The sequence below is a fragment of the Saccostrea cucullata genome, unplaced genomic scaffold, assembly GCF_032062105.1.
Source record: "Saccostrea cucullata isolate Sc308-1 unplaced genomic scaffold, CSIRO_AGI_Scuc_v1 ctg599, whole genome shotgun sequence".
NCBI lineage: Eukaryota > Metazoa > Mollusca > Bivalvia > Ostreida > Ostreidae > Saccostrea > Saccostrea cuccullata.
Genome location: NW_026938938.1, coordinates 683,203 through 710,299, shown reverse-complemented (window position 1 = coordinate 710,299; position 27,097 = coordinate 683,203). Strand labels below are relative to the sequence as shown.

Below are 27,097 nucleotides of genomic sequence, written 5' to 3'. Positions count from 1 at the left end.
AAAGATGTCGGAGTAAAGACAGCTTCATGATCTATTTAATCTTTACGTGCTCACTGAGAGTCCAATTCTATAAAAACAAGTAATAATAGGATTACTTGTGTAATAAATAAATTTAATGATGTGGGAAGGAGCCAAAATATTCTCCTTGCAAATCTTAAATGGCTTTGTACACGGACATAACCTTTACAGCAGATTAGCCCTTGCACGCATCATTACTGATAGAAAAATCCATAGCCTCTTAAACCTTGACCAATTCTCTGCAATTAATTCCTTGAAAATGAGTTGAAATGTCTTTGAAATACATACATGTATAGACAAAATCGATTGGTTTTCCTTAGATAACATTTAGATAGCCTGAGCGGTTTCCTTTCTGTTTCAATTTTCTTATAGAGAGCCTACTAGGTCAAAACACGTAGAAAATGTATCTCTTTTTTGGAAAGAAGTTTTTATTATAATAAAAATAATTTATTGCATATAGTACACAAAAGCATTGGCACGGGTACCAGTGGATAAATGTTGCGATATTCATTTTTTTCAACAATTGGAAAGTAGAAAAATAAGAGATAAACACAAGGCGCCATGTCGGTTCCATGCTCCGTCCACCTCACAATGTCGTCTACATGCAGTTTCCGGTAACTTGTTTGTTTTGAGATCCTTTGTCATTTGAGAACCTTTGCCTTTCTCAACATTTCTTCATACTTTTTCAGCTGTTTCATGAAACCCTCGTTGGGGTCGATTGGATTCATTCTACGTTTAGACTGCGCAAACTCCATGGCCTGCGTCATCGTCATTCCCTTTGTTCTCATGACGTACCCCGTGATCATGGTTCCAGCGCGCGAAATCCCAGCGTTACAATGAACAAGTACCCTGCCTTTGGTTTTCCTTGCGTCGTCAATGAACTTAAAGGTCTTTTCAAAATATTGCAACAAGTTGGTTTCTTCCAAGTCCTCTTCTTTAATTTTATAGTATTTTATAGTTTTTGGAAATTGGTTATCGAAGTATGACGCCATGTTGACGATGTGGGTTATTTTGAAACTTTCCATGAGATCCTTATTCTCTGCAGGATTGCAACCAGCTGTAAAATAAAAAAAAACTGAAAATGCATAAATTGAAAGACTAATTTTTTTTATTGATATTCATTTCAAGTGTCCAATGGAAATGCAATTGACTTAAAATTGAATTGACTTAAATATCAAATTCTAGTTATTTCACAGAACTATACTAAAAGAATGAGTTGTCTATGACTCATTAACACCAACAGTGTATATAGTGATACAGAAATACATGCATTTTATGCAACTTTGTCAGTCTTGTATAAAACCAATGGGTTTCTTCAAATAAAAAAGGAAAACTAAAAGCATCTGGCTTCTGCTTCTCGGTCATAGACAAGAAATGTAGTATAGCCCAAGGCGAGCAGGTATCGCTTTACTGGCTTTGACCATTTATAAGTTAATATAAAATTTGAATGATATTTCGTAATTTCCATTAACAATTGATGCATTTACGTTCAAAGTTTTGAGTTGCCAGGGATGATGGATGCCGTGATGCAAATTTTTCCAGAGAAGAAGAAAATCAATATCAAATTAATTCAAAGCTAAAAATTATTTTCAATCTACTAAAAAAGAACACATTTCGTACTTACAAAGATATAGACCAGGTAGAATTTCATCAATGTCCATTCTTTGATATTTGTCATATCTCATTTGTAACAACATCCGAGGCGTGGAGTTTGCCATCGTCTGCAAAGATAATATGCAGAAATGTACATATGAAGAGTAGATAAGTTTAAGCACCACAGACCTATCAATAAATGAAGTGATCAGAAACGGTCGTCACACACTTGTTGCGGTCCTGTGTTTTGTGGAGTGTCGACCACATCATCTTTTTCTTTTTTCTCTCTCATTGTAATCAAGTTTAGCACTAAATATCGATCTCGATTTATCACTATGCATCCTAAAGGGATAGCTTTTCTTTTGATTGATTTTTTCATTATTGCATTCATATGACTTTTTTTTCAACTAAAGCAAACAAGAATGTGATAGGAGAAGGGACATCCATGTATAAATGATATGTAAAGTGGCCATGAAATGATGCCACTCTCTTACATGTGTTAAGATGAGTACTGGTAAGCAGCACTTTACCCGTAATAATAGCAACACTGAAGCACATGTATTAGGCCTTTAAAACAAAATTACCATTTACACACCAGAGCAATTGAATAAACCAGAAGCCTCTGTTGAGACTTAAGGACATACGCAAGGTACCTTATCTACTGATACTTTTTTAAAGATATTCTTAATCTAAGATTATAGTGCCATCAGATGTTCATAGACAAAGAAATCAGTATGCATTACCAGGTGTTTTGGAAAGATATCAAATTATGAAACATTTTGCATTATTCGAAGAAAAATATACAAAAATTACAAAACATCTTTTTTCATCAACAAGTTTATGCACAGAATTGTGTATCTTAGTATAGTCTACTTGTGTACCAAGTTATATTGAAATAAGACCAAAACTTTAGGAGAAGTAACATTTTGAAAGCATTTCACAAAAAATTGTATTTTTAGTACTAGTAACCACGGCAACATCGATCATCTAAATCAAAGACCGATGCACAGAATTATGTATGCTAGTTTAGTCTACTTGTGTGTCAAGTTATACTGAAATCAAACCACTCTTAGTATAGTCTACTTGTGTTCCAAGTTATATTGAAAACTGACCAAAACTGTAGAAGGAGTAGCATTTTGGAAAATTGTTTACAGACAGACGGACGCATCACTATCGCATAAGCTCTTCTGGTCTCTGACCAGTAGAGGTAATCACACATATCTCTTAAATTACAGATATTTTCAATTCAAGTACAGATATGTTCTATTAAATTATACCTATCTTTAATTCATTTGAAGATTGGTACAATTAATTTAAAGTTTAGAACGATTTATTTAAAAATAGCTACAATGAGATATATCGAGATAAGTTTTTAAACTCAAAATTCCATTCAACCAATGCAAATCAGTAACAACGCTGACACGGACCTACAAAACATCAGAGATGGGATCAGGTGCCATAGAGGAGAGGTCATCCCCCGTCGACCGGTCACTCTCGCCGAGTGCTCTTTGTCCGGATTGGGAAATAACTCATTTAAACCAAGATTCAAGCAATTAAAGATAGGTTAAATTCTCTTTCAATTTGAAGATAGATATTATACAAAAGGGCGTATAAATCTTGTGTTGGACATCGCTATTATAAAGGATTTTCAAATGAAATATGAATGGGAGTCGAGACAACCACATATGAGAGGGTTTTTTTTTCACTCACTGACGTTTTTGTACAACACAGATGTTACTTTAATTTTCACAAATCTGTGAAATTTGACAGATGCCTTCCTTTTGTTAAATCAAACATCTGTGTATATTACATTTGATGTAATACTTATTTATAAACATGAGATCACAATTGCGACCGTATATAGGCCAAGAGAGACTAATTTCAGGAATTGGGTTAAAATCTATCGTCAAGTATACATTGAGTAGAACAGGAAATTAATGAGGCTTGTATTAACTGCACAAGCAGGCCCTGGATTAATGTCATTCCATTAGTTTTAGTAAACATGTTATGTAGCTCTTGTTCCATTAATGCTGGTAGAATAAATCATCTATGCTTCGAGTTGAATTCGAGGAAGGGCTACTGCAAATATAATACTTGTTCATATGTTTGTCTCTGGTGTGAAGGGCACTTTTCACCTAACGGAATAAAAAAAATCATTTATTGCTTGCTTATATATTCCTCTCTCTTTTACGTTAATCATAAATGGATGGTAATATGCTTTTCATACCCCCGGATCTTATATATTCTTTTTGTCATGTCTGTCTTTTTGTGTCTGTCTGTTGTCAACTTTAATCTAGCCAATAACTATTGCGCTGTCAAGGGTACCCGTAAGTGTATAGTACCACTTCAGTCTACATTGTGTTAACATTGGGAGCATAGTGTTATTCCTAATCATCGAAATGAAAAATAGAAACTCTAAATAGAAAACAAATAAAAAATGTGTAAAAAATATGCACATCTGGTTTATTAACCATTTTTCCACTTAAGGAAGCCCTAAACACTGCATACTAATGAGTTCTACTTATAGCGTAGTTATAGCGTAGAATGATTTGCCCTTTAGTAGTACGATTTTAAAAAATGCTATTTACAGTCAATTACACGATTTGTAATAGACGAAAATAGTTTTAGCATTGTATAAGACCATAGATAAGTAATTGAACTCATTATTTTCATTAATTTTCCGAATGTAAGAAACAACAGCAATTTCTGCTCACAAAAAGTCCATTGTATTTGAACATCTTATAGAAGAGGACTAGCTCCTTCATCTTCATGTCACTCTATTGAGTTATCCTTGGAGAAACATTCCCCGTCAACACCTGGAATCGTCTTTTTTTTCTACCCTTGCAATCTGTTTACTCGGGTAGCTAGACATCTTTCACAGGATGTGCTTTAACGTGTATACTGTTGGGGTTCTGAAGTTGTTCACTTGATAACACCATTTGCAATCAGTTGCTTTTCATATTTTTTAAGTTCTTTCATGAAGCCGTCGTTTGGAATGGTCGGATTGTTCTTCCTTTTGGACCGAACAAATTTCAAAGCGTCTTTAAGACCCAAGCCCTTGCTTTTCATGACATAAGCCGTTACCATGGTTCCTGCCCTTGACACCCCTGCATTGCAGTGAATAAGTGTTCGTCCCTCTAGAGTTAAAGAGCTGTCAATAAATCTAAACACTGTAGAAAAATGTGTCTGAATTGGTTCATCTTCAGTGTCTTCTATGTTTATTTTTAGATAGGAAAACGATTCCGGAAACTTGTTTCTAAATAGGGAAGCCATGTTGACCACGTGGGTTACCTGAAGACGCTTTAGAATTTCCTCATTAGCTGCAGGACCACATCCGGCTGAAAGGGAGAATTAAAATATTACGGTCTGTTAAATCATTATAACAATAAAATAAAAATACTTCGCCATTATTTGGAAATGGAATCCTTTGACGATTGCACGTGCAAAAGAGTTATTATTTAGTTGGGACTAAAGAAAGTACTTATGGTACCAGAACTAATGAATTAAACAAGAAAACGACTAATCACTACAACAATCAACTGCAAACACGTCATTTACAGGTACATGTAGGTAGATACAGCTTTACTTTTGTACAACTGACCACTAATGAGGAGATTTAATTCCGTTATCTTATAAAAGGGTAGAACTAATCAGGCACGTAGTATCCGGGGGGGCCAGGCCCCCCCCACTTTTTTCCCCCAACATTACCTTTACTATAGAAAATGTCCATTGAAAAGGTGGTTGGCCCCCTCACTTTTTACCACAGTATATACATAGCAAGGAAATATAGGAAAAGATTGGAAGTGAAAGGAAGTTTGCCTTGAAAAAAGTTGGCCACTTTAGAATTTCCCCCCCCCCCCCCCCCCCCCCCGGCGAAATAGGATTTGGGTAAATTTCCTTTTTTTTTTTTTTTTTTTGCTTGGCAACTTTTTTTTAGGTAAGTAAAAAATATTTTCTCAGGTTGGCCCCCCCCCCACTTTCAAAAACGATGCTACGTGCCTGCTAATCAAATATTTACTATTAATCAACGTTTATCACCCATATTATTCTAGTGTGTCTGCTATCGAACTTTGCTGTGGTCCTAGGACCAATCGTAATTAAAGTTCAATGAAATTAACATGCAAGAACTTGGTGCTTTAAAAAGCCATTTTTCTGTTAGTGGGGTAATTTAGCAGGAGGTATTCATCACGCTTTACTTGGTTTTATAAATATTAAATTAAGCAAAATAAACACGAATGCATGTACAGACCATCTAAAACCTCTACCTCATATACAGTACAACGTTCTCAGATTTCAAACAATCTAACCAAGGATAAAATAAAACAGATATGGATCATTATTTATTTAACAGCTGATTTAGTTTATTAATCATAAAACTACTTTATATTATCTACTAATATTCAATTAAGGTTCATTGATACACTGACAAGAGAGATAACTCTAAATGACATATTATTAAATTTTTTTTCCTTTATAGATTTGTCAACTTGTTTTAATTTTGCTCCGCAAAATATGATGAAATATTTTGCATTTTACTTATAAAATACATTTCCTTCAGAAAATCATCAAAAATAAAGCAAAGTTTAATATGAGCGAGTTTATGAACCCTAAATAACATTTTGGTTGTGAGATCTGACATACCCCCAGTATGACAATACAGTTATCTTAATCTATTTATTTAGTTAAGTCAAAAGGTTTTCTTTGCATCTTTTTTTAATGTCTATATTTTTTCGCCAATGAATAATATTGGAAACTCAATTTTAAAAAATGGCATCATTATGAGTGTATTTGTAAAGGAGGTGGGATGGCATGGGGTGGGGGTTATACACATTGAATGATCTTGGAAATCATTTATGATATAATATTGTGCTCTCTCTTTATCATATTATGAGTTCTGAGCATTCGTGTTATTACCAAAATAAGTCATTTAGGAATTATTTTGCTTGAATTTTTCCTAATCCAATTTCGAATTCAACTTTACAAATACTGAATGGTTTAATTAATGCAGGGAAATTAAATCTTAAAATTTATCACATATTAGTTATGAAAATTAGACAGTTAAAATTATGTCATACAAGGTCATTTGTTACATTTAAAGAATTCGTCAATTTATTTTTGAAATCTACAATTCCATTCAATTACACGAGAAACTTTACTTACATATGTATACGCCTGGAACGATCTCGTCCACATCCATTCTTTGATAATTGTCTATTCTTGATCTTGTTAACCAGGTCATATTTTTATATCTGGGTCAACATAAGAATAAATGAAATAGTGCACTAGATATATTCACTGTTATAATTTGCAAGGAGCTACACGTGAGAGAAAATAAAAAAAAAAATCTGTCAGACTTACCTTCGAGGTAAATCATCGTTGTAAGGCTCATGTCAAATGATCGGAAACAGTATGACCAATGAATGGAATCCACTGCACATTTAACATATGTATCCAATTAATCTTGTTAAGTACTGAATAAATGGCATTCTCACGCCAAATTCTTCCGAACAAAAGAACTACACTATACTGTCACGCGAAGACAGAGGATCAACGTACGGTGTAGCTTTTTAGTTGCAGATTAGGCCGCGTGATTTTACCGTTGTAATCCAAGAAAAGTAACACATTTTGCAATACCTACGTATGTGCGAGTAAATATATTGTACACATGATGTAGCATTAAATTCACATTTGTACACGTACGTACAATAATTTGACGAATTCTGAGTATATATCTTTAAGTTTTTCATGAACAAAAATGCTCATCATTCCCAAATAAAGCCAGCTGGGTAATTTAAGCACAAATCTACCAACTTAAGTCGTACAATGGATTAAAATTTAATAATACAATAATATATGGCATTTTGAATCGTCAGTTTTGAATATACATACAAGTAATCTTTAAAATTCGTTGTTCATGTCAAAGTAAGTTTTATATATTAATAAATAGTTGATTCAACATGTTACAAAACGAAATGTTTGGAATTACTTACGCTCTAAATTTAGTCCGAAATATCAGATGTTTTCCATGCGTTTTTTTTTTTTTTTTTTTTTTTTTTTTTACGATAATCATATTTTGACATGCATTAAAAACAAGAGGCCCAGGGGCCACATCGCTCACCTGAGCAATTATCTAGGAAAAAACACAGATCAGATCAGAACTGAAAGTTTACTAGGGGGGGGGGTGGTGGTGAAGGGGGCTTGAATTTTTACCCCCCCCCCCCCCCCCCCCCCGACCTTTCCAGATAATCATCATTTGAACAAACTAGAATCTACACTACCTGAGGATGATTCCCTATAAATATCACTAAGCATGGCTTTGAAGTACTTGAAAAGAATATTTTTAAAGGTTTCCCTATATATTCCTATGTAAAACTTTTATCGGCCATTTGGCCCCACCCTACCCCCGGGGGTCATGATTTGAACAAACTTGGATCTACATTACCAGAGGATGATTTCACATGAGTTTCATCTTTCCTGGCCCAGTGGTTCCTGAGAAGAAGATTTTTAAAGATTTTTCCTATTCCTATGTAAAACTTTGATCAGCCATTTTGGCCCCACCCTACCCCTGGGGGTCATGATTTGAACAAATTTGAATCTGCACTACCTGAGGATGATTCCACATGAATTTCATCTTTCCTTGCCCAGTGGTTCTTGAGAAGAAGATTTTTAAAGATTTTTTTCTACGTATTCCTATATAAAAATTTGATCCGCCATTTTGGCCCCACCCTACCCTCAGGGGTCATAATTTGGACAAAATTGAATCTGCACTACCTGAGGATGATTCCACATGAGTTTCATCTTTCCTGGCCTAGCTGCAATAATGTAGCCCTCTCCGATTTTTTTTAATCTGATGTTTTCTGGAGAGGGCTACAATTCCATCGCATCTCCGTAATGGTGCAAATATTTTTTTTTAATAGGAGCGACTGCAGGCAAAATAAATTATTTTTACATTCAACTTACTTCTAATAATACGAATTTTTTATTCACTGTCAACAGTAGACCCCGTTAAATGCGAAAAACTTGTAAAATAACTCTGCATGTTTCCTGGTAGTTTACTTCAGCAGCCATGACAGTTCACGCGTGACGTAATGAGACTTTCGCTTGAAATTTAGAACAACTGAATAAAGCAATTATCGGTGTTTATAAATGTATGTGCTGAATTTCATCACAAAAACATAGGTATATAAAACCATTTTAAGTGTTATTTTTATGCAAGCAGCGATATTTATGTTTAAAATAAGGGAATTCCAAAAAGATCCGCTCCTATAGAACCTAAATTCTCATTGGCTGTCCCAAAATACAATCTATCAAGGTCAGTAAACATGGCGGATAAATTCGAGTTGTGATGTTGACATACACGAAAAATAAGCGATATAGGGATCGTTCTGTATATTTTTGCATTGGTTTACGTCTTGGATGACTACTTATTTGGAGTCAAGGTAAGAAATGTTAATAAAATAGCCATTTACTGTTAATTTGAGCCGAAATCCGTGCGGGAGCAAATCACTCCCGCAGCTGCACCATTATGGAGATCCTAAGGAGTTGTAGCCCTCTCCCCCCCCCCCCCCCCCCCAAAAAAAAAAAGGGGGAGGGCTACGTACATTATTGCAGCTATTCCTGGCCCAGTGGTTCTTGAGAAGAAGATTTTTAAAGATTTTTTCCTATATATTCCTATGTAAAAATTTGATCGGCCATTTTGGTCCCACCCTACCCCCGGAGGTCATGATTTGAACAAACTTGTGTAACGGGGTGGAGGGCGGACGGTACCTCTCCTACTACTGCTGGGACCGCACTCCCTCACTCTATCTATAGGGGCTGTCTTATCTTTCGTGGCAAGGCTTGCCAGGGTTGCAAATAACATTTAAACCTTAGGGGCCATGTGGGCCCCCAACTTCACAAATTTTACTAGCCCACATTGATTTTATGGGGCCCACAATTTTTTTTCACTTTGTAAAAATTCTTTTCATATGAAAACATAAGAGAAAAATACTTTATGGCCATAGTATTTCATTATTTCTTTTCAAATTTTTCCTGCAGACTTTTACACTATTAAATGTATGAAATTCCATGTCATCATTCAATTCAATTTTGTTTCTTTTGATTTAAGTTGTTTCAGGGCATGTATCTTGAATTAGGCTTAAAAAATATATTTGATTCTTGTAACATCCCCAAATAACCAAGGGTCAGTATGTCGTTTTTTTTTTTATAAATAAAGGAGCCAAACATACCTGGACTGAATTAACCAGGTGTTATATTTACAATGGACACCCAACATGGCTGCCTTAATAGCGGCAGAAAAAGAATGGGGGATTCTTGTTACAATAATGATTACTCTTTAAATTTAAGGTAAACGTTGACTAGATTGACATATTTTGTATCTCAAATAAAGCTACAATTATTATTTGAAAAATCAGCTGAATGATCAAACACAGAAAAATCCGCCTGGGATATGAAAACGAAAGTACATTGGATAAATGAACCAAACTACGATCTGATTCTGGAAAAGGTCCGATAAAATTCTTACTCGCCATGTGGGCGATAATATTCTCAAGAGCTGGTCGCCCACAGGAAAATTTACTCGCATTTGCGAGTGGGCGAGTGGTTATTTGCAACCCTGCTTGCGTTACACAGCTCAACCCGAGCTCAGGAGGGCTAGTATGGAACAGTGGTTAAAAACTCAATACTCTTTAATCTTATATCACCACACACTAAATTATCTCCCTTTAATCAATGAACTCAGATAATACACCACTGCCCAAAACCTAAACCTCCTTTTATTAACCCGCGCTCTCTAAGTTACACTAAATTTATTAATACACGAAATCTCTCTGTTTTACTTCTCTATTTGTCAAGCTTGTTACAACCTAGACCTAAGGAAGTCACTATAAATTCTCTAATACTCATTTATTTCATTACTCTGTTCTTACTCTTTTATATCCCACAATTTCCATCTTGTTGGAAAATCACATACTTTGATAAAACCTTATAAATCTCTGTACTTGAAATGAGACAAAATACAGTTTTACAATTTATTACAAGAATTATCTCTCAATTAAACAATCAACAAACAAATTCTAAGCTCTGTCTCAGTCTGTCTGTGTCACCTATTAGTCCTGACTTACCTAAAACCAACCTCAATACAACTCACAAAACTCTTAATTCTCAGAACTTCCTTCCAGACCTCCTGGATGAAAGTAAAAACCAATAACTAAAACTTAATCCCTTGAACCTAATTAATTCCTAACAAATTTCAAACACCAGTAATTCCTGCAAATTTCCTAAGTCTTAATTTCAGTTAAAAACAGGAACAAAATTTAGAAATACACTAGCTTCCTTAGCTTACTGTATAAATTACCTAAACAATTTCAAGTAGTTCTAAAATTTAACAACAATTTACCAAAAATTCAAACAACCAGCAAAATTTAACCAAGTCCAATTCTCAGTTAAAATTCACTAAATCCTGACCAAAACTTCCTATAAAATTCCACAAATATTCCAAAAGTTCCTAAAAATCCTTAAAATAACCCTGGCTCTTCTTAAACTAAAACTAAAAAGTCATTATTAAATCTAATTTAAAAACGCCCAACCCATACTAACTCCTTACCCTAAAACACGACTTCTCTAAACAAACCAACCTAGCAGAAGAGCAAAAATTCCTTGAATCTCTCTCTTTTATACAATAACATGACGTAAATGTTGGAAACTGTTGGACTCATTGGAAAACGTTGGAGAATCTCTCGTGACATTTCCCGTAAAATGCAAAGTCTATAGAAAAATCTAATAACTACATACAAGACAACTTTTCTGAATGAAAGTAATCTCTAAATACATTCTTCAATTAGAATAAGTAAATTAATCTCCATTTAAATCAACAAATAACACAATTAACTCCAAAAATCCGAGAACTATCGTAACTTTTACGATCGGGCTCGACATACACAATTTACGACCGCCAATTTCGTAAACAAATCTACCAGTCTATAAACTGCCGATAATTAACTGAAAACAAGTTAAACTTCAAGAAAACATGATTCCATCCATAAATCAATGGTTAATCTTCTACAGAAGACCAATTAAAGTCCCTGAAACATGAAGTAAGCTAAAATAACACCACAACTTTACTACTGCTATGATCAGCTGATTTCTACGTAACTCAAAACATGTGCACAAACTATTTCAACTCATGTAGATCACTTAAACTTGTCAATAATCACCTATCAATTACATGCAAAGCATAAATTAATACATATTCCTGCAATATCAAATAATTATAACACTTATACAAATTCATCTCAACTCTCCTACAAATGTCAACAATAATCAGGTTCAATAACTCTGTATAAAACTTATCTGTCAAATCTCTGGACCGTTACACTACCCTCCTCTCAAAATATTTGTGTCCTCACAAATGACTTACCTCCAGTAAATGTCAAATCTAAACATTAAGGTCAAAGTGTCTACCTTACAATGTACAATCATCAATACATTACAATAATATGACATAATTACATCTAAATTAGAACTTTGGCTATAATTTACACATATCAATGCTTAAATTTACCGTCCTTTATTCTTTCCTAGAATAGAATATCACTTAGCACAGTTCCATTTAACACAATCACACGCGATTCCTGGTCCTTCTTACCAAGGTATCGTCCTGTCAAAGATACGTCATACCGTCAAGCATCACAGTCTGGTCCATCTCTGCTTGGCTCATCATCATCATCTCATACCATCATGGTAATCGTCTGAGCTGTAAAACGTTTACCTTAACGTTCTCCTTATGAGGGTCTTCCGTGAACGTTGGGGTCTTGCTCCACCAATGCCCCCTTCTCCTGTCCCCTTCATGGCGAGATTCCTGATGATTCCAACGTTGGTTTCCCACTGTACAGGTAAGGCTGTGGTGAAGGTTCCATCGTTGCCACCATGGACAGTGGATTTTACAGATGGCACTAAGTACAGTCTCCTCACTAGTACTGCACCATAGCCGGTGTCCTTTCCTTGACTTTGAGGTAACATCAATGTGCCAGATCCTAAGTCAGACTCCTTAGTTTTGTCTTCTTCATCTCCCTGGATGATCACAGTATTCACCTCTTCCTCAGAGGAGATTTCCATGCTGACTTTACTTCCCATAACATCATCATTATTTTCAACAACATAATCTGCCATTGTCACTGGACATCTAGCAGCAAACTCTTCCAACGGTTCCACTATAAAATCCTTTGACACTTCACGACACTCATCTTCTTCTCTATCAACAAGTACCGGTACTGGTACATCCACAATCATTTCTGATTTGGAGGGAATCTGATCATCTTCCACAGCACAGACTTTCCTAAGTCTGCTGGGTTGATGGTTCTGTATGCAAGGGATGGAACAACTATTCAACAGGATGACACCCTCATGAAGATTAATAATGGCTGGTCCACCTGGACCCTTCATCAGCACATCTAATCCCAATAAAATTTCATCTTCAATTTCAGCAACAACTAACTCTTCCTCAAACTTCAATTCTCCTAACTCAAACTTGAACTTGGCTTTCCCCATCTCCTTCAGAGGTTGGCCATTTACACTGGTTAACATGTAAGACTTCTCTAAGTGGGGTCGTACATCCTCAGGGATCTTCCTGTAGGCTCGGTCTGACAGCACCGTCTGGATAGCTCCCGTGTCGACTGTGAGCATGACCTTCATGCCTTGAATCTTCCCTTTTATGTAGATGCCCTCACTCCTCATGAGTTGTCTTGCAATTTGTGTGATACCTTGATCACCAAGGGTGGTTACTCCTGTTGGTTGTGTTGTCTCCGGCATTTTCCTATGACCGTTATCTTTCCCATCAGTTTAGGTCACTCCCTGGTCAACAGGAGTGACCCTCTCTAGTTTGACGACAAGTGGGTCAAGTTTGGAGAGGAACTTTGCATCAAGGTTTCATCTCCACTTCGCTGGATATCGTTGGATGGTTGATTGGCAGTACTAAGAGTACTCTGTTGGAATCTCCCTTCATTGTTATGAGTTTTCTGTTGATTTCTCTGTGGACAGCTCCTGGCAAAGTGTCCATTTTGGCCACAAGCAAAGCAAATTCCATTATTTGGTCTACTTGTTTGAGGATCTGCTTGTCTCCAGGGTGCTGGTAGGTTACCACTGTAAGGTGATCTTAAATCTAAGGCATAAGCGGGATTTTCTCTCCTCCCTGGCCATTGGTTGGAATCAGATGATCTCTCTTTAGACTGTGTCTGTAGTTGAGATTTGATTTGTTCGTCTACCAACTGCTTTACCAGATTTTGAAGATCTCCTTCCTGTATGGTGATGGTCCTTGGAACACCTGTTTGGGATTTCTGTTTTGTAGACTTCCATCTCAATGATTGCTTTTCCTCTGGCTTCTCAACAGGTTTCTGCTTGACTGGAGCATTGACCTGTCTTGTGGGTTTCTTTTCCTTCCTGTCACTGTCTTCTGGATTATGGGGATATCTGGTGGTCTCCAGGTAATGTACCACGTGATATACAGCATCCTCGATTGTCTCGGGCTCCTTATTCAATTCCACATAAATCCTTGTTTTCTGGTCACGAAGTCCTAGGAGGAATCTCCTTAACAAATCCTCCTGTCTGATTGAGATGCCTCTGTTTTTGTAAGCTTTATCATACAAACGTTTAAGCTCAGCAGCATATTCCTCAGCTGATTCATCGGGCTGTTGGTTTCTGCAGGTAAACTGCATTATGTAGAGTTTGGTAGTCTCAACTTCACCAAATCTGTTTTGTAGCTCCTTCAGTAGGCGTTTGTAGTTACTTAGGACTGAGGTGGGTAACTGTCCGTAGGCAAACTCCCCAGCTACTCCTTGTAGCCTTGGGAGGATTTCACGCAGTTTTTCCTCCTGTGTCCAATGCTCAATATGGGCGACAGCCTCAAATCTGTTGTACCAAACTTCCCATTTTTCAGCTTTTCCTGTAAAAGCTGGTAACTTCACATTTGATTTCTGGCCTTTGTGGGTTGGTTGGAAAATTTCACTGGTCCTGACACTGCCATTTGATGACCGTCTCCTGGGTACTGGTTCTATCTCTTCCTCTGAAGATGAGGGGGATTGATACTGGTACCGGGATGTAGAGTGGATTTTCCTCCTCTGATGTGCCATGCTCCTCGCAAGGCGGTCAGAGGACTTACCATTTTCCAGTTTCTCGGTAGCATAGTCAGTGTTCTGTTGGGCGGTGAATCCAGCAAAGGCTGTCTGGATAGCTGATACAATCTGACTGGTCATTTCCTTCAAGGCTCCTTTTACTGCATTGTAAATACCAGGTGAATTGTCTCCCGCATCGTTGGAAGAGTTTCTTTTAGGGGTTGGTTGTTCTGTTAGATCAGCGTTTCCCAGCCTCCTCCGTAATCCAGGTCTTCCAACATGCCTCACTGGTGTAGGCCTTCTCATTTCATGTAGATCTGCATCTCGCCTAGTGCTTGGTAGTGATGGACTGCTTCTCATATGGACTTCAGCTCCAATGTTGATTTGTGGTCTGACAGTACTTGGCATGTCATCTTCCTCAGATGACACAAATTCATTTGCTGTAGTTTCATAATCTGTTTCTCCTTCAGTGACAGTCAAGGTTCCAATGTTCATCTCATCATCTGTAATCTGCTGTATCTCCTCATGATCAGCTTGACTTCCCTCTCGTCTAGATTTTGTTGAGGCTTGTTGTCTCCTCTTCACCATTTTTGTAGTTAGAGATGTTTGTTTCACTGGATTTGTGGTACCAACGCTCCTTGGTTGGAAGTACAAATCCTACCGGCGACGCCAAGTGTAACGGGGTGGAGGGCGGACGGCGGTACCTCTCCTACTACTGCTGGGACCGCACTCCCTCACTCTATCTATAGGGGCTGTCTTATCTTTTGTGGCAAGGCTTGCGTTACACAGCTCAACCCGAGCTCAGGAGGGCTAGTATGGAACAGTGGTTAAAAACTCAATACTCTTTAATCTTATATCACCACACACTAAATTATCTCCCTTTAATCAATGAACTCAGATAATACACCACTGCCCAAAACCTAAACCTCCTTTTATTAACCCGCGCTCTCTAAGTTACACTAAATTTATTAATACACGAAATCTCTCTGTTTTACTTCTCTATTTGTCAAGCTTGTTACAACCTAGACCTAAGGAAGTCACTATAAATTCTCTAATACTCATTTATTTCATTACTCTGTTCTTACTCTTTTATATCCCACAATTTCCATCTTGTTGGAAAATCACATACTTTGATAAAACCTTATAAATCTCTGTACTTGAAATGAGACAAAATACAGTTTTACAATTTATTACAAGAATTATCTCTCAATTAAACAATCAACAAACAAATTCTAAGCTCTGTCTCAGTCTGTCTGTGTCACCTATTAGTCCTGACTTACCTAAAACCAACCTCAATACAACTCACAAAACTCTTAATTCTCAGAACTTCCTTCCAGACCTCCTGGATGAAAGTAAAAACCAATAACTAAAACTTAATCCCTTGAACCTAATTAATTCCTAACAAATTTCAAACACCAGTAATTCCTGCAAATTTCCTAAGTCTTAATTTCAGTTAAAAACAGGAACAAAATTTAGAAATACACTAGCTTCCTTAGCTTACTGTATAAATTACCTAAACAATTTCAAGTAGTTCTAAAATTTAACAACAATTTACCAAAAATTCAAACAACCAGCAAAATTTAACCAAGTCCAATTCTCAGTTAAAATTCACTAAATCCTGACCAAAACTTCCTATAAAATTCCACAAATATTCCAAAAGTTCCTACAAATCCTTAAAATAACCCTGGCTCTTCTTAAACTAAAACTAAAAAGTCATTATTAAATCTAATTTAAAAACGCCCAACCCATACTAACTCCTTACCCTAAAACACGACTTCTCTAAACAAACCAACCTAGCAGAAGAGCAAAAATTCCTTGAATCTCTCTCTTTTATACAATAACATGACGTAAATGTTGGAAACTGTTGGACTCATTGGAAAACGTTGGAGAATCTCTCGTGACATTTCCCGTAAAATGCAAAGTCTATAGAAAAATCTAATAACTACATACAAGACAACTTTTCTGAATGAAAGTAATCTCTAAATACATTCTTCAATTAGAATAAGTAAATTAATCTCCATTTAAATCAACAAATAACACAATTAACTCCAAAAATCCGAGAACTATCGTAACTTTTACGATCGGGCTCGACATACACAATTTACGACCGCCAATTTCGTAAACAAATCTACCAGTCTATAAACTGCCGATAATTAACTGAAAACAAGTTAAACTTCAAGAAAACATGATTCCATCCATAAATCAATGGTTAATCTTCTACAGAAGACCAATTAAAGTCCCTGAAACATGAAGTAAGCTAAAATAACACCACAACTTTACTACTGCTATGATCAGCTGATTTCTACGTAACTCAAAACATGTGCACAAACTATTTCAACTCATGTAGATCACTTAAACTTGTCAATAATCACCTATCAATTACATGCAAAGCATAAATTAATACATATTCCTGCAATATCAAATAATTATAACACTTATACAAATTCATCTCAACTCTCCTACAAATGTCAACAATAATCAGGTTCAATAACTCTGTATAAAACTTATCTGTCAAATCTCTGGACCGTTACACTTGAATCTACAATACCTGAGGATGATTCCACATGAGTTTCATCTTTCCTGGCACAGTGGTTCTTGAGAAGAAGATTTTTTAAAAATGCCATTAATTTTTCGCGAATTCATAATTATCTCCCCTTGGAAAAGGGCGTGGCTCTTCATTTGAACAAACTTGAATCCCCTTTACCCAAGGATACTTTGTAGCAAGTTTGGTTGATATTGGCCCAGTGGTTCTTGAGAAGAAGATGAAAATGTGAAAAGTTTACGACAACAACGACGACAACAACGACGACAACGACAGACGACGGACAAATTTTGATCAGAAAAGCTCACTTGAGCCTTCGGCTCAGGTGAGCTAAAAATCAGAACCTACGCCATTATGAAAAGTTGAAATTTCGCTGCCCAAATTGAACTAGATTTTCGATAATTTAAAAAAAAAAATTTCAACAGACACCTTATATATTGTAAAGGAATAATACAATCGGTATTTGTAAGTACTGTACTAGAAGTATTTTACTGTTAATGAGATGTAAGTTAGACATTTCACTCAGTTCGCTGTATCGAAATTTCTTCTTTTCATATTAATGCATGGCGCCGGATCTGACGTTTCTCTGGTACGTCAAATATCAAAGCCGTGAAAAACGTCTGAATGACGTCGGATATTTTGGACTGTTCCAATCGACTTTTCGTTGAATTGAGGTACCTTTTCTTGATTTTTAGCTCTACTGGTCAGAGACCAGAAGAGCTTATGCGATAGTAATGCGTCCGGCGTCTGTCTGTCTGTCTGTCTGTCTGTCCGTCTGTCTGTCCGTCTGTCTGTAAACAATTTTTCAAAACGCTACTCCTCCTACAATTTTAGTCTGATTTCAATGTAACTTGGCACACAAGTAGACTACACTAAGATACATAGAATAGTGCATGGGTTTTTGATTTCGATGAACGGTGTTGCCATGGTTACTAAAAATAGAATTTTCTGTGAAATTCCTTTAAAACGCTACTCCTTCCACAGTTTTGGTCTGATTTCAATATACTTTGGCACACAAGTAGACTACACTAAGATACATAGAATAGTGCATCCGTTTTTGATTTCGATGAACGGTGTTGCCATGGTTACTAAAAATAGAATTTTCTGTGAAATTCCTTTAAAACGCTACTCCTTCCACAGTTTTGGTCTGATTTCAATATAACTTGGCACACTAGTAGACTACACTAAGATACATAGAATAGTGCATCGGTTTTTGATTTCGATGAACGGTGTTGCCATGGTTACTAAAAATAGAATTTTCTGTGAAATTCCTTAAAAACACTACTTCTTCTACAGTTTTTGTCTGATTTCAATATAACTTGGCACACAAGTAGACTACACTAAGATACATAGAATACTGCATCCGTTTTTGATTTCGATGAACGATGTTGCCATGGTTACTAAAAATAGAATTTTCTGTGAAATTCTTTAAAAACGCTACTCCTTCTACAGTTTTGGTCTGATTTCAGTATAACTTGGCACTAGGGCTGGGACGATACCGAACTTAGCCGATCCGATACATATCACGATACCTTAGGTGCGATACGATACATATCACGATACATTTAAAACCAAATAAAACTAGATATTTTTTTTAGAACATTTAATTTGGAACATTACAGATTATAAAAAATAAACTAATTCAACAGAAACCCGACTTACTGCCATTGGGTTTTTGTTGATTTAACATAATCCGGCGTGTCTGACGCCATTCTGACGCTTGTATTTTGAATTCTGTATCACCAAGACGTTTGTACTTTATTTCTGATTGCTTCAACGTCTTGATGATACAGACTAAAGGACTAAAAATTTCGAATTCTAGAGCCCGGACATTTTTGGAAATTAAAAAAAGTGCTGTCAGGTATCGTGATACTAAATTAGATGAATCGATCCGTATATCGTCAAAGTGAATACTGCGATGCATCGGTGCACCGGTGGATCGTCCCAGCCCTACTTGGCACACAAGTAGACTACCCTAAGATACATAGAATAGTGCATCAGTTTCTGATTTCGATGAATGGTGTTACCATGGTTACTAAAAATAGAATTTTCTGTGAAATTCCTTAAAAAGGCTACTCCTTCTACAGTTCTAGTTTGATTTCAAAATAAGTTGGCACACAAGTAGACTACACAAAGATACATAAAATAATGTAATGGTTTTTAATAAGTACATACCAGTAGAGCTACAGTCTCGACAGAGACTTCTGGTTTAAGAATATTTTTTCAAAGTGCATTAAGATTGTACTTAACATTCTTTTTACCATGGAGATACTTAACGCACACTTAGATTTTAGTATAGACAACATTAATTTTCTATGAACAACTTTCCAACAATTTTATTCGTGCTTTAAACCAGAGGCCATGAAATTAATAATTTTGAAAGAGGCACCTTTGCTGATTTTAAATATACATATGAAATGCTTTAAGTTTTATTACTTACACCAAGAGGCAGAGTAAGGCACCCTTGCTCATCATAAATGTTTGATTATTACCAAGGAGCAGATTTCAAAGCATTAATTCTTTTTCAGTATATAATCATTAGTCCCACCAGTTTCCCCAGTTCGAGGGGCCTTGAAATTCACAATTCTGAAAGAAGAACCCTTGTTTATCATAACTATATATTTAGATTATCAGCATAATACCAAGGAGTGGGGGACTATTGAAATTGACAAGGAGGCCTCGTGTAATTCAAATCTATTAGACTTAATTTTTAAAATCTAAATTTACAATTTTATTTCACAATGAAATGGAAATAAAAGGAATCACTGTCTAGTTAGCAGAGTATGCCAGGGACATCAACGATAGTTGGAAACGTGGGATAATTTATGCATAGCGCCCGTTATGCATAAATTATCTCATGTTTCCAACTATCGCTGATGCCTTGGCATACTCTTCTAACTAGACAGTAATTCCTCAAATAAATATAATAAGCACCATCATATAAATAATAGCTCATTTATGATAAAAGTCTACAGATATTAAATAGACAAGCTGACAAAAGCTTTCAGGCTGCATTTCATTTCCGAAATTTTTTGTAATTATCAACTTTTCATTTCGGACTTTTTTTAGTTTTCATTTCTGACATTTTTTTTGTTTACATTATTAATTACCGGTATGATTATTAAATGCTCTTTGATAAATTATTGCACTATTTTGACATGACATAGACATTGTGTAACATCACAGTCTAGACATTCCAAATGTCTCACACAGTTTGACTAGCATACCTAAATTAAGATAAAAATGAATACAAAGGGTGTTCAGCGCACAGTCACACAATCAACTTATTAAGTTAATAAACATGTACTACACAGAATATTTATAATAAAGGACCTCAGAGAATATTGTTATATACAGTGTCAAAAACTCAAAATGAGAATTATCCCAGCATTATTTATTAATTAGTCCCTGATCTTTCAGTTGTTGTTCAAAAGTCTTCAGTTGGACTTGAAATCCGGCATTAGGTCTGATCTTTGATCTTTTTTCTTTCACATATTGATATGCTTTATCCAAACACCAGCATTCTGTCTTCATGAGGTAGGCTATGACTATTGTTGCAGATCTGGAAATTCCAGCATTGCAATGCACCAATACACAACCTCCACTGTTTTTCCCAGAGTTAATGAATTGAAAAGCTGATTCAAAATGTTCGGCTATATTTGTCTCCGGAATATCTAATAAGTCTATATTCTTGTATGTAAAATGTTCTGGAAATGTATTGTTGACAAAAGTGGCAACATTCAAAATATGTGTCACATTATATTTCTGAAGCAAATTTAACTCTACTGCTACATCTTGAGAACCTGAAATAAACAAAAGTAAATGTTCTGTACATTTCATCCTTCTATTAGGCTTTTAAACAAATTAAGGGATCTGTTGTATTTTTTCAAAAAAAAAAAAACAAAAAAACACCCTAAATGCTTATTGGGGGAAAGTTGTAGCTGTGTAGGGAGAGGGGAACTATTTATGAACATAGCTTTCAAATACAAAGACCATGAAGACATGTTGATAATAATCTTTTTTGAAATACCTAAAATAAGATCTGGTGAAATTTCTCCGATCTGCAGATCTGCACATGGATCAACAACAAAGCCAGCAACTTTTCCATTCTTTTCAACTGTCTTTCTTTCCGTCAAACCTTGTTCATTCTTGTATTCCACGAACTGATCGCCAGTTAAGGTTGTTACTTTTGTTACAGTCTTTTTCAACGATGACTTGTCAAACGCGTTTAAACTATTCAGCATCATTCATTTTAAGTATAAACTTCTAAGAATGAAAAATTTAAAGACTTGTTAAGTCACCGAGTGTTTGTTTTCATTGTCCAGGTCACCCTTGATGTCGCAGTACACAAACAAATAGAGCTGAGTGAGTAATCAACAAATAATTGGACTTGACAGGGTGTCCGAGGGTAACCGAAAGCTACTTCTACTTTCTCTTTAGCTATATACCTAATATTGTTTTCATAAGAAAAGAGTTCCAATCAGATCAAATTGGTAAATATTTTCTCCATTTCTTATTTATATGTGATTTTTTGACATTGTCATTATATATGTTCTATTAAATTTTGAGGTTACCTTTACTACTTCATTTAATGGTCCAATATATTTCCCAAATATTGAAATCCTTTTCGTTTAGTCAGCGTTTCCAATGTAAATAAAACAAGAAATTACGATCCCGATGTAGTAATTTGATTTTTTTTTTGGTTTAAGTTTTCTAACGCAATGTATTACGATGGATATGACGAGGACGCCCTGGATGAAATTCTTCCGAGCCTTTTTATCAGTAAGAGACTGTTTACATCCACTTTGTTCTGTAGTGAAATTATTGATTGTGCAACGGATTAGTACGGAGCTGACTGTATAATAATGAATGATTTTGGTCAAAACCCATATCATAATCTTCTTTCTCTTTTTAAGGTGGATTTGTCCCTGCCAAAGATTTAGAACGATTAGAAAATCTAGGAATAACTCATATTGTCAACTTATCTTCCTATGAAAATAATTTTCATGGAAAATTCGAGTACCTCAGAATCCCTGTGGAAGATTTTCCTATGGCGGAAATTCATCCATATTTCGACGAATCTCTCAAGTTTATCGAAGGAGCCTTTTCAAAGAATGGACGTGTTCTTGTGAATTGTAATGCAGGACAGTCTAGAGCAGGAACAATAATAATTCTTTACATAATGAAAACGAAAGGAATGACATTTGATGATGCTCAAAAATTCGCACAGAGTAAGAGAAAGTCAAATGAAATATGTCCAAATTCTGGATTTCGAAGACAGCTTATTGAATACTTTAAAAAATGAATTTGATCAGGGACGTTTGATAATGACAATTTCCGTACATTAATGCATTATAAGGATTAAAAATTCATATATACATAAATGTATACTAGGAACGAAGTTAGAGGGGGTTGTGGTGAAGACCCCTCCCTGGAATTTTCTGAGCTATTAAATTTAGTTGGTAAAGGTAATGGAAAACTGAACTGGGGTTATTCTTAGTTCGTCCAACATTTTGTACTTATGCGATTTTTAATTATTTCCTTTGTGTATCTTTTGATCAATTTTTTAATTATGTTTCATATACGAAGCAGAAAATCAGAATATACACGCCATACACTTTGAAAATAAACCAAGAAAAGACAACCCTACACTATTTCATTAAATTTTGCAAACTCAAAGAACTTTTTGTACTGTTTTTGCTGATTTTCTCAGCCCTTCTCGAAATTAGAATGTTTAAAAATGAAAATTAAATTCTTGAGCCGACTGTTTTGTTGGCAAAATATTGTTGGTCTTATGATCCCATTGAGAACAGTTATAAACTTTATAGATGGAACAATTTTCGACTTAAAATTGTCAGAACTTTTTGAAACCGTAAACACCATTTTAGACATTCTGAAGACAGAAGCCGGTCACCATCATTATATTGATTCTAAATCAATTCTAGTTGATGCTTCAAGAAAATTTTTAAAATAAATCACCATTTCAAGAGTATTGCGAAAGAAATGCAATTTCTTGACTAAGATTGGATGTCCTAACAAATTATCGTCGGATCTGTATTGGGTATGGGGTTCAAATCACTGGAATTTTCAGCATTATTAAACTTATAAACGAAAAACTAAACCTGGTCCCTTCTTCCAGGAACACGGACCCTTAGCTGTTAAGACGATTAAAGTAAAAATATATTGAGAAAATTAACGTAGAAAGGTGTCTTCTTCTTTCCCCAAACGGAATTGGATTTTCAGAGAAGTTTTCTTTTTCTAAAAATTCTGAGAGTGACACATTTGTCAAAATATATCCCTTATCTCTCTCTCTCTTTCTCTTTCGGCGAAAAAAACAAATCATGGATCCACCTGAGAATTGTTCTGTGATCCACACTTACCAAATATAAATGCCAAATACAAATTCAGTTCCAACAACCAACAGAAGGACAGACAAAGACACCTATAGTCCCGTCTAGTGTCATTGATAAAGGAACAAAACCTGATATATTTATGTACTCGAGCTTTATCAGACCTTAAAATATGAACTGGATTCGACTTGAAGTTAAACAATTTTTTAAAGGAAAAAGAATGCAAATTCCAAATCGTCTGAACCGCATGCCTTTGAATTAAAAAAAAAATGTGTGTGTGTAAAAAAAAAAAAGTATTTTTTTTTTCTAAGCGATCTAAAGGCCTGTGGTCTGAACGATTAAACACTAAATGTCTCATATTGTATTAAGTAAACAAACGTGTTTGTGAAACATTGATACCCCGTATGACAAGGATCGAAGTTTCTTAAATGCAAGTCAACCTGTAAGGATCTACATATTAAATGCTGTAAAAATTTGAGTTTTTTAAAACTTGAAAAATCATAACATTCTACATCTGTAGTTCAACAATACACACCCAATGAACAATAATGTACCATTTATTATTGGTTTTAATTGCTATTTAGAAATCAAGTAATAAAAATATTTAAAATTCGGTTAACACCTCTGAAAGGGAAGTAGTCATATAATTTAATACAAATGGGATTGTTTTATATACTACATGTATTAGTGTTTGGTTCCATTTTAAGTTAAGGCGAGGGGGCTGTAAACAGATTTTATTCGAGTCTTTTCAAGGAATATACCGTTTTTGGCAATGTCACTTATACTAGTTTATATAATATATACGAGAGAAAGTAATTTTAAAAAATTACAATTTACGAGCAATATATTTTATCCCATCACTCATAAAAAACGAAAAATTCTTGGTTTAAAACTTATAATTTGTCTATAAATACAAGTATAATAAAGATGTGAAAATAAGATTTTTATACATTATAATATAATGTATTATATAATATATTATAATTAAATACAGTAATAAGAAAATTCAACAAATCTATTGCATGCAGAACCTAAGTCAATCTTCCAAAAAATCACTGATGTATTCGTGTAAAGCTGTCTCCAGCTCCTCACTGAAGTCATACTCCTCGTCTTCATAAGTATCATCATCACTCATCTCCGCATCCTCATTCTTCGCCCCATCCTCATCCTCATCATGCACAACATCATCTTCATCACTCATCTCCGCATCATCATCATAAACAACATTGTCTTCATCACTCATCTCCACATCTTCATCCCCTGCTCCGCCATCCTCATCATGCACGACATCGTCTTCATCAATCCTCTGGTTATCATTGCAGTCTTTGTCGACTTCACATTCAGTGCTTGATTCAGAGAGGGCAGTCTCATTGGTAGAGGGTTCATACTGAGTATAAACACATCGAAATATCTGAAACAGAAACACGATAGTATTTCAATTTATTGTTTGTATTTAAATATATTTATTATCAAAATAAGATTAACATCCAGGAATGATGTCAAGTCTTTGCATGTTTAATGCATGGATATTACGTGCATAATTCATGCAGTTAAAATATGCTTACCTTGATTTCTGTCGGTTTTTCTGTAATCCCAAGGAACGAGACGACCATCCAAATAAACTCCATAACAAACAAAATTAATACCACCTATGAAGAAAATATTGGTCGTATTTAAATAAAACTTACAATTGTACACGTTTTTTCATGAAGTTGAATAATAGTAATCACTCACCACGGCTATATTTTTGGAATCGGGACATATTAGTTCCCGGTCTCTGATTCTCAAAGCGTATGTGATTTCCTCCCACAGGGTAGGTTCCTTTTCTTTGCTAAAAATTCAGTTAATTTAGACTTAAATCAAATTCATATAGAAACATTTCCGTGTAAAAATTCGAAGGAAGGAACGAAGACTTACCAGTAAAGGAAGGCACAGATTGGGTAGAGAAGCAACAAAGATGTTATCAACTTGGATATAAGAAAAACTTTAGTTATTCCATATTTCATCGCCATCGTGAAGGTTACTATGACGTCATAATAAAGGTAAAGCTAGCATTTTGAAATTATTAGTATTGTGACGTCATAGTACGCTTTCGTATTTTGCACCCCTCTTCCCAAGATCTTTGGTTTCATTTAGGCCTACATATTATGGAAAGCCAAGGAAATATTGAGAATCAAGTTGCTGTCTTTTGAAAAAGGACTGCAATACGTGGACCATCGGCTAGAAATGTAATGATAAATAATTGAATTTTTACTTTTAATTGAGTTTTTACTTTTAAAAATAATAGTTCTTTAATCTTGAAACATGCATTTTTATCTTATAACGTAAAACATATATTCTATTAATTACTAAAATTGTAGTATTATAAGAAATGATAGAAACACATCCTCGATATTAATGCATGTACCTATTGTACGTATAGGTAGCATTGACCATAGATCCACATGCAAAACGTTTTGATCAAACTCAGATTTTAAAATAGATTTGAATTGGTGAAAATAACGAATCACAACTCGAACACTATTGTTCTAACAGGGAAAATCAACTGGCTGTTGTGGCATGTGTGGTGCGCATGAAGTTACCAAAATGAAAGAATTAAAAGATTAAAATAATAATTACACGTTATAGTATATAGGAGGTCACCTGAGACCGAAAGGATTTTAATATACCTCTAATGTTATAACTCTATATAACAATAATATCATAAAACTGTTTATTTCCAGGATAACTGATGACTATACCAAGAAAAATCAGAGCTAGTCCCTGGGACTACTCTCTCATGAATATTTATTAGTAATTTTAACCAATCAGAAATAGTTTCCTCCCTCGGGGAACCATAAATTTGCTATTTCCCTTGTACCCATTCCTTAACTGTATACAAGTGTATTTGCCGAGACTATCTCTGGTGGTAGATTGTCCACTCTTTGATCGTAAGAGGGAAATATGAGAATTTTCGTTAATCACTTTTACATGTGCAGGATGATATTTGGTAGGCTTTATGATGGGTATGTTTTGATCGACGTAATGACATAATGAGTCGATTACGCTTGGTACCGGCAACTTTGTCATAAACAATTTTATAAAATAGGATGAGTCTGGAGATTCGCCTATGTTCTTCAAGTGTCTGTCATTGTAGATGTTGAATCATGCTGTCCACATTCGATCTGTTACCATGCCTGTTCCTTAAGATTCGCACAGCACGTCTTTGGACCATTTCCAGGTTATGGATGTCTTTTTGGGTGTTAGGGTCCCAGACAGGTGCTGCATACTCCAACTGAGTCTGACTAGTGACTTGTATGCACTCTCCTTGATGGATGTTGAGCTGATTTTTAAGTTTCGGCTGAGAAATCTCAAGGTCTTATTACCTTTGCAAATTATGTTGCTGATGTGGTCACTCCATTTCAAGTCTGGTGTTATGAGACAGCCAAGGTACGTAGCTCCCTTTACATGTTCCAGAATATGGCCATGTAGTGAATGTTGGTGATGTA

General features: G+C 35.3%; 5 protein-coding genes across 6 annotated transcripts in view; 1 reads left to right on the top strand and 4 right to left on the bottom strand.

Moving 5' to 3' along the window:
* Window positions 1-435: 435 nt before the first annotated feature.
* On the bottom strand, window positions 436-21,886 carry LOC134251919 (probable rhodanese domain-containing dual specificity protein phosphatase). 2 transcript variants are annotated; one of them, XM_062734342.1, is made up of 3 exons: window positions 21,834-21,886; window positions 1,643-1,739; window positions 436-1,075 (listed from the first exon to the last, which is right to left on the bottom strand). In XM_062734342.1, exons 2-3 carry the CDS (start codon window positions 1,734-1,736, stop codon window positions 660-662), a joined length of 510 nt encoding a protein of 169 aa, XP_062590326.1. In that variant the 5' UTR covers window positions 1,737-1,739; window positions 21,834-21,886; the 3' UTR covers window positions 436-659. The 2 variants fall into 2 exon arrangements, with proteins under 2 accessions (XP_062590326.1, XP_062590325.1); XM_062734341.1 differs by lacking the exon at window positions 21,834-21,886 and adding an exon at window positions 1,841-2,033.
* LOC134251880 (uncharacterized) lies at window positions 4,041-7,262 on the bottom strand. The gene is made up of 3 exons (XM_062734303.1): window positions 6,970-7,262; window positions 6,772-6,860; window positions 4,041-4,949 (listed from the first exon to the last, which is right to left on the bottom strand). The coding sequence occupies exons 2-3, from the start codon at window positions 6,848-6,850 to the stop codon at window positions 4,534-4,536; spliced, it is 495 nt and encodes a 164-aa protein (XP_062590287.1). The 5' UTR covers window positions 6,851-6,860; window positions 6,970-7,262; the 3' UTR covers window positions 4,041-4,533.
* On the bottom strand, window positions 20,508-21,651 carry LOC134251920 (dual specificity protein phosphatase 19-like). The gene is made up of 2 exons (XM_062734343.1): window positions 21,290-21,651; window positions 20,508-21,062 (listed from the first exon to the last, which is right to left on the bottom strand). The coding sequence occupies exons 1-2, from the start codon at window positions 21,504-21,506 to the stop codon at window positions 20,650-20,652; spliced, it is 630 nt and encodes a 209-aa protein (XP_062590327.1). The 5' UTR covers window positions 21,507-21,651; the 3' UTR covers window positions 20,508-20,649.
* LOC134251921 (dual specificity protein phosphatase 2-like) lies at window positions 21,679-22,948 on the top strand. Its single transcript, XM_062734344.1, has 3 exons — window positions 21,679-21,752; window positions 21,969-22,041; window positions 22,176-22,948. The coding sequence occupies exons 2-3, from the start codon at window positions 21,981-21,983 to the stop codon at window positions 22,562-22,564; spliced, it is 450 nt and encodes a 149-aa protein (XP_062590328.1). The 5' UTR covers window positions 21,679-21,752; window positions 21,969-21,980; the 3' UTR covers window positions 22,565-22,948.
* A 1,682-nt stretch (window positions 22,949-24,630) lies between these two features.
* LOC134251917 (zinc finger matrin-type protein 2-like) overlaps window positions 24,631-27,097 on the bottom strand; it is a 49,192-nt gene continuing 46,725 nt past the window's right edge. The window contains exon 6 of the mRNA XM_062734339.1: window positions 24,631-24,719. Within this exon, the coding sequence (XP_062590323.1) occupies window positions 24,646-24,719 (74 nt within the window). The 3' untranslated portion in view covers window positions 24,631-24,645. The remainder of the gene's footprint in view (window positions 24,720-27,097) is intronic.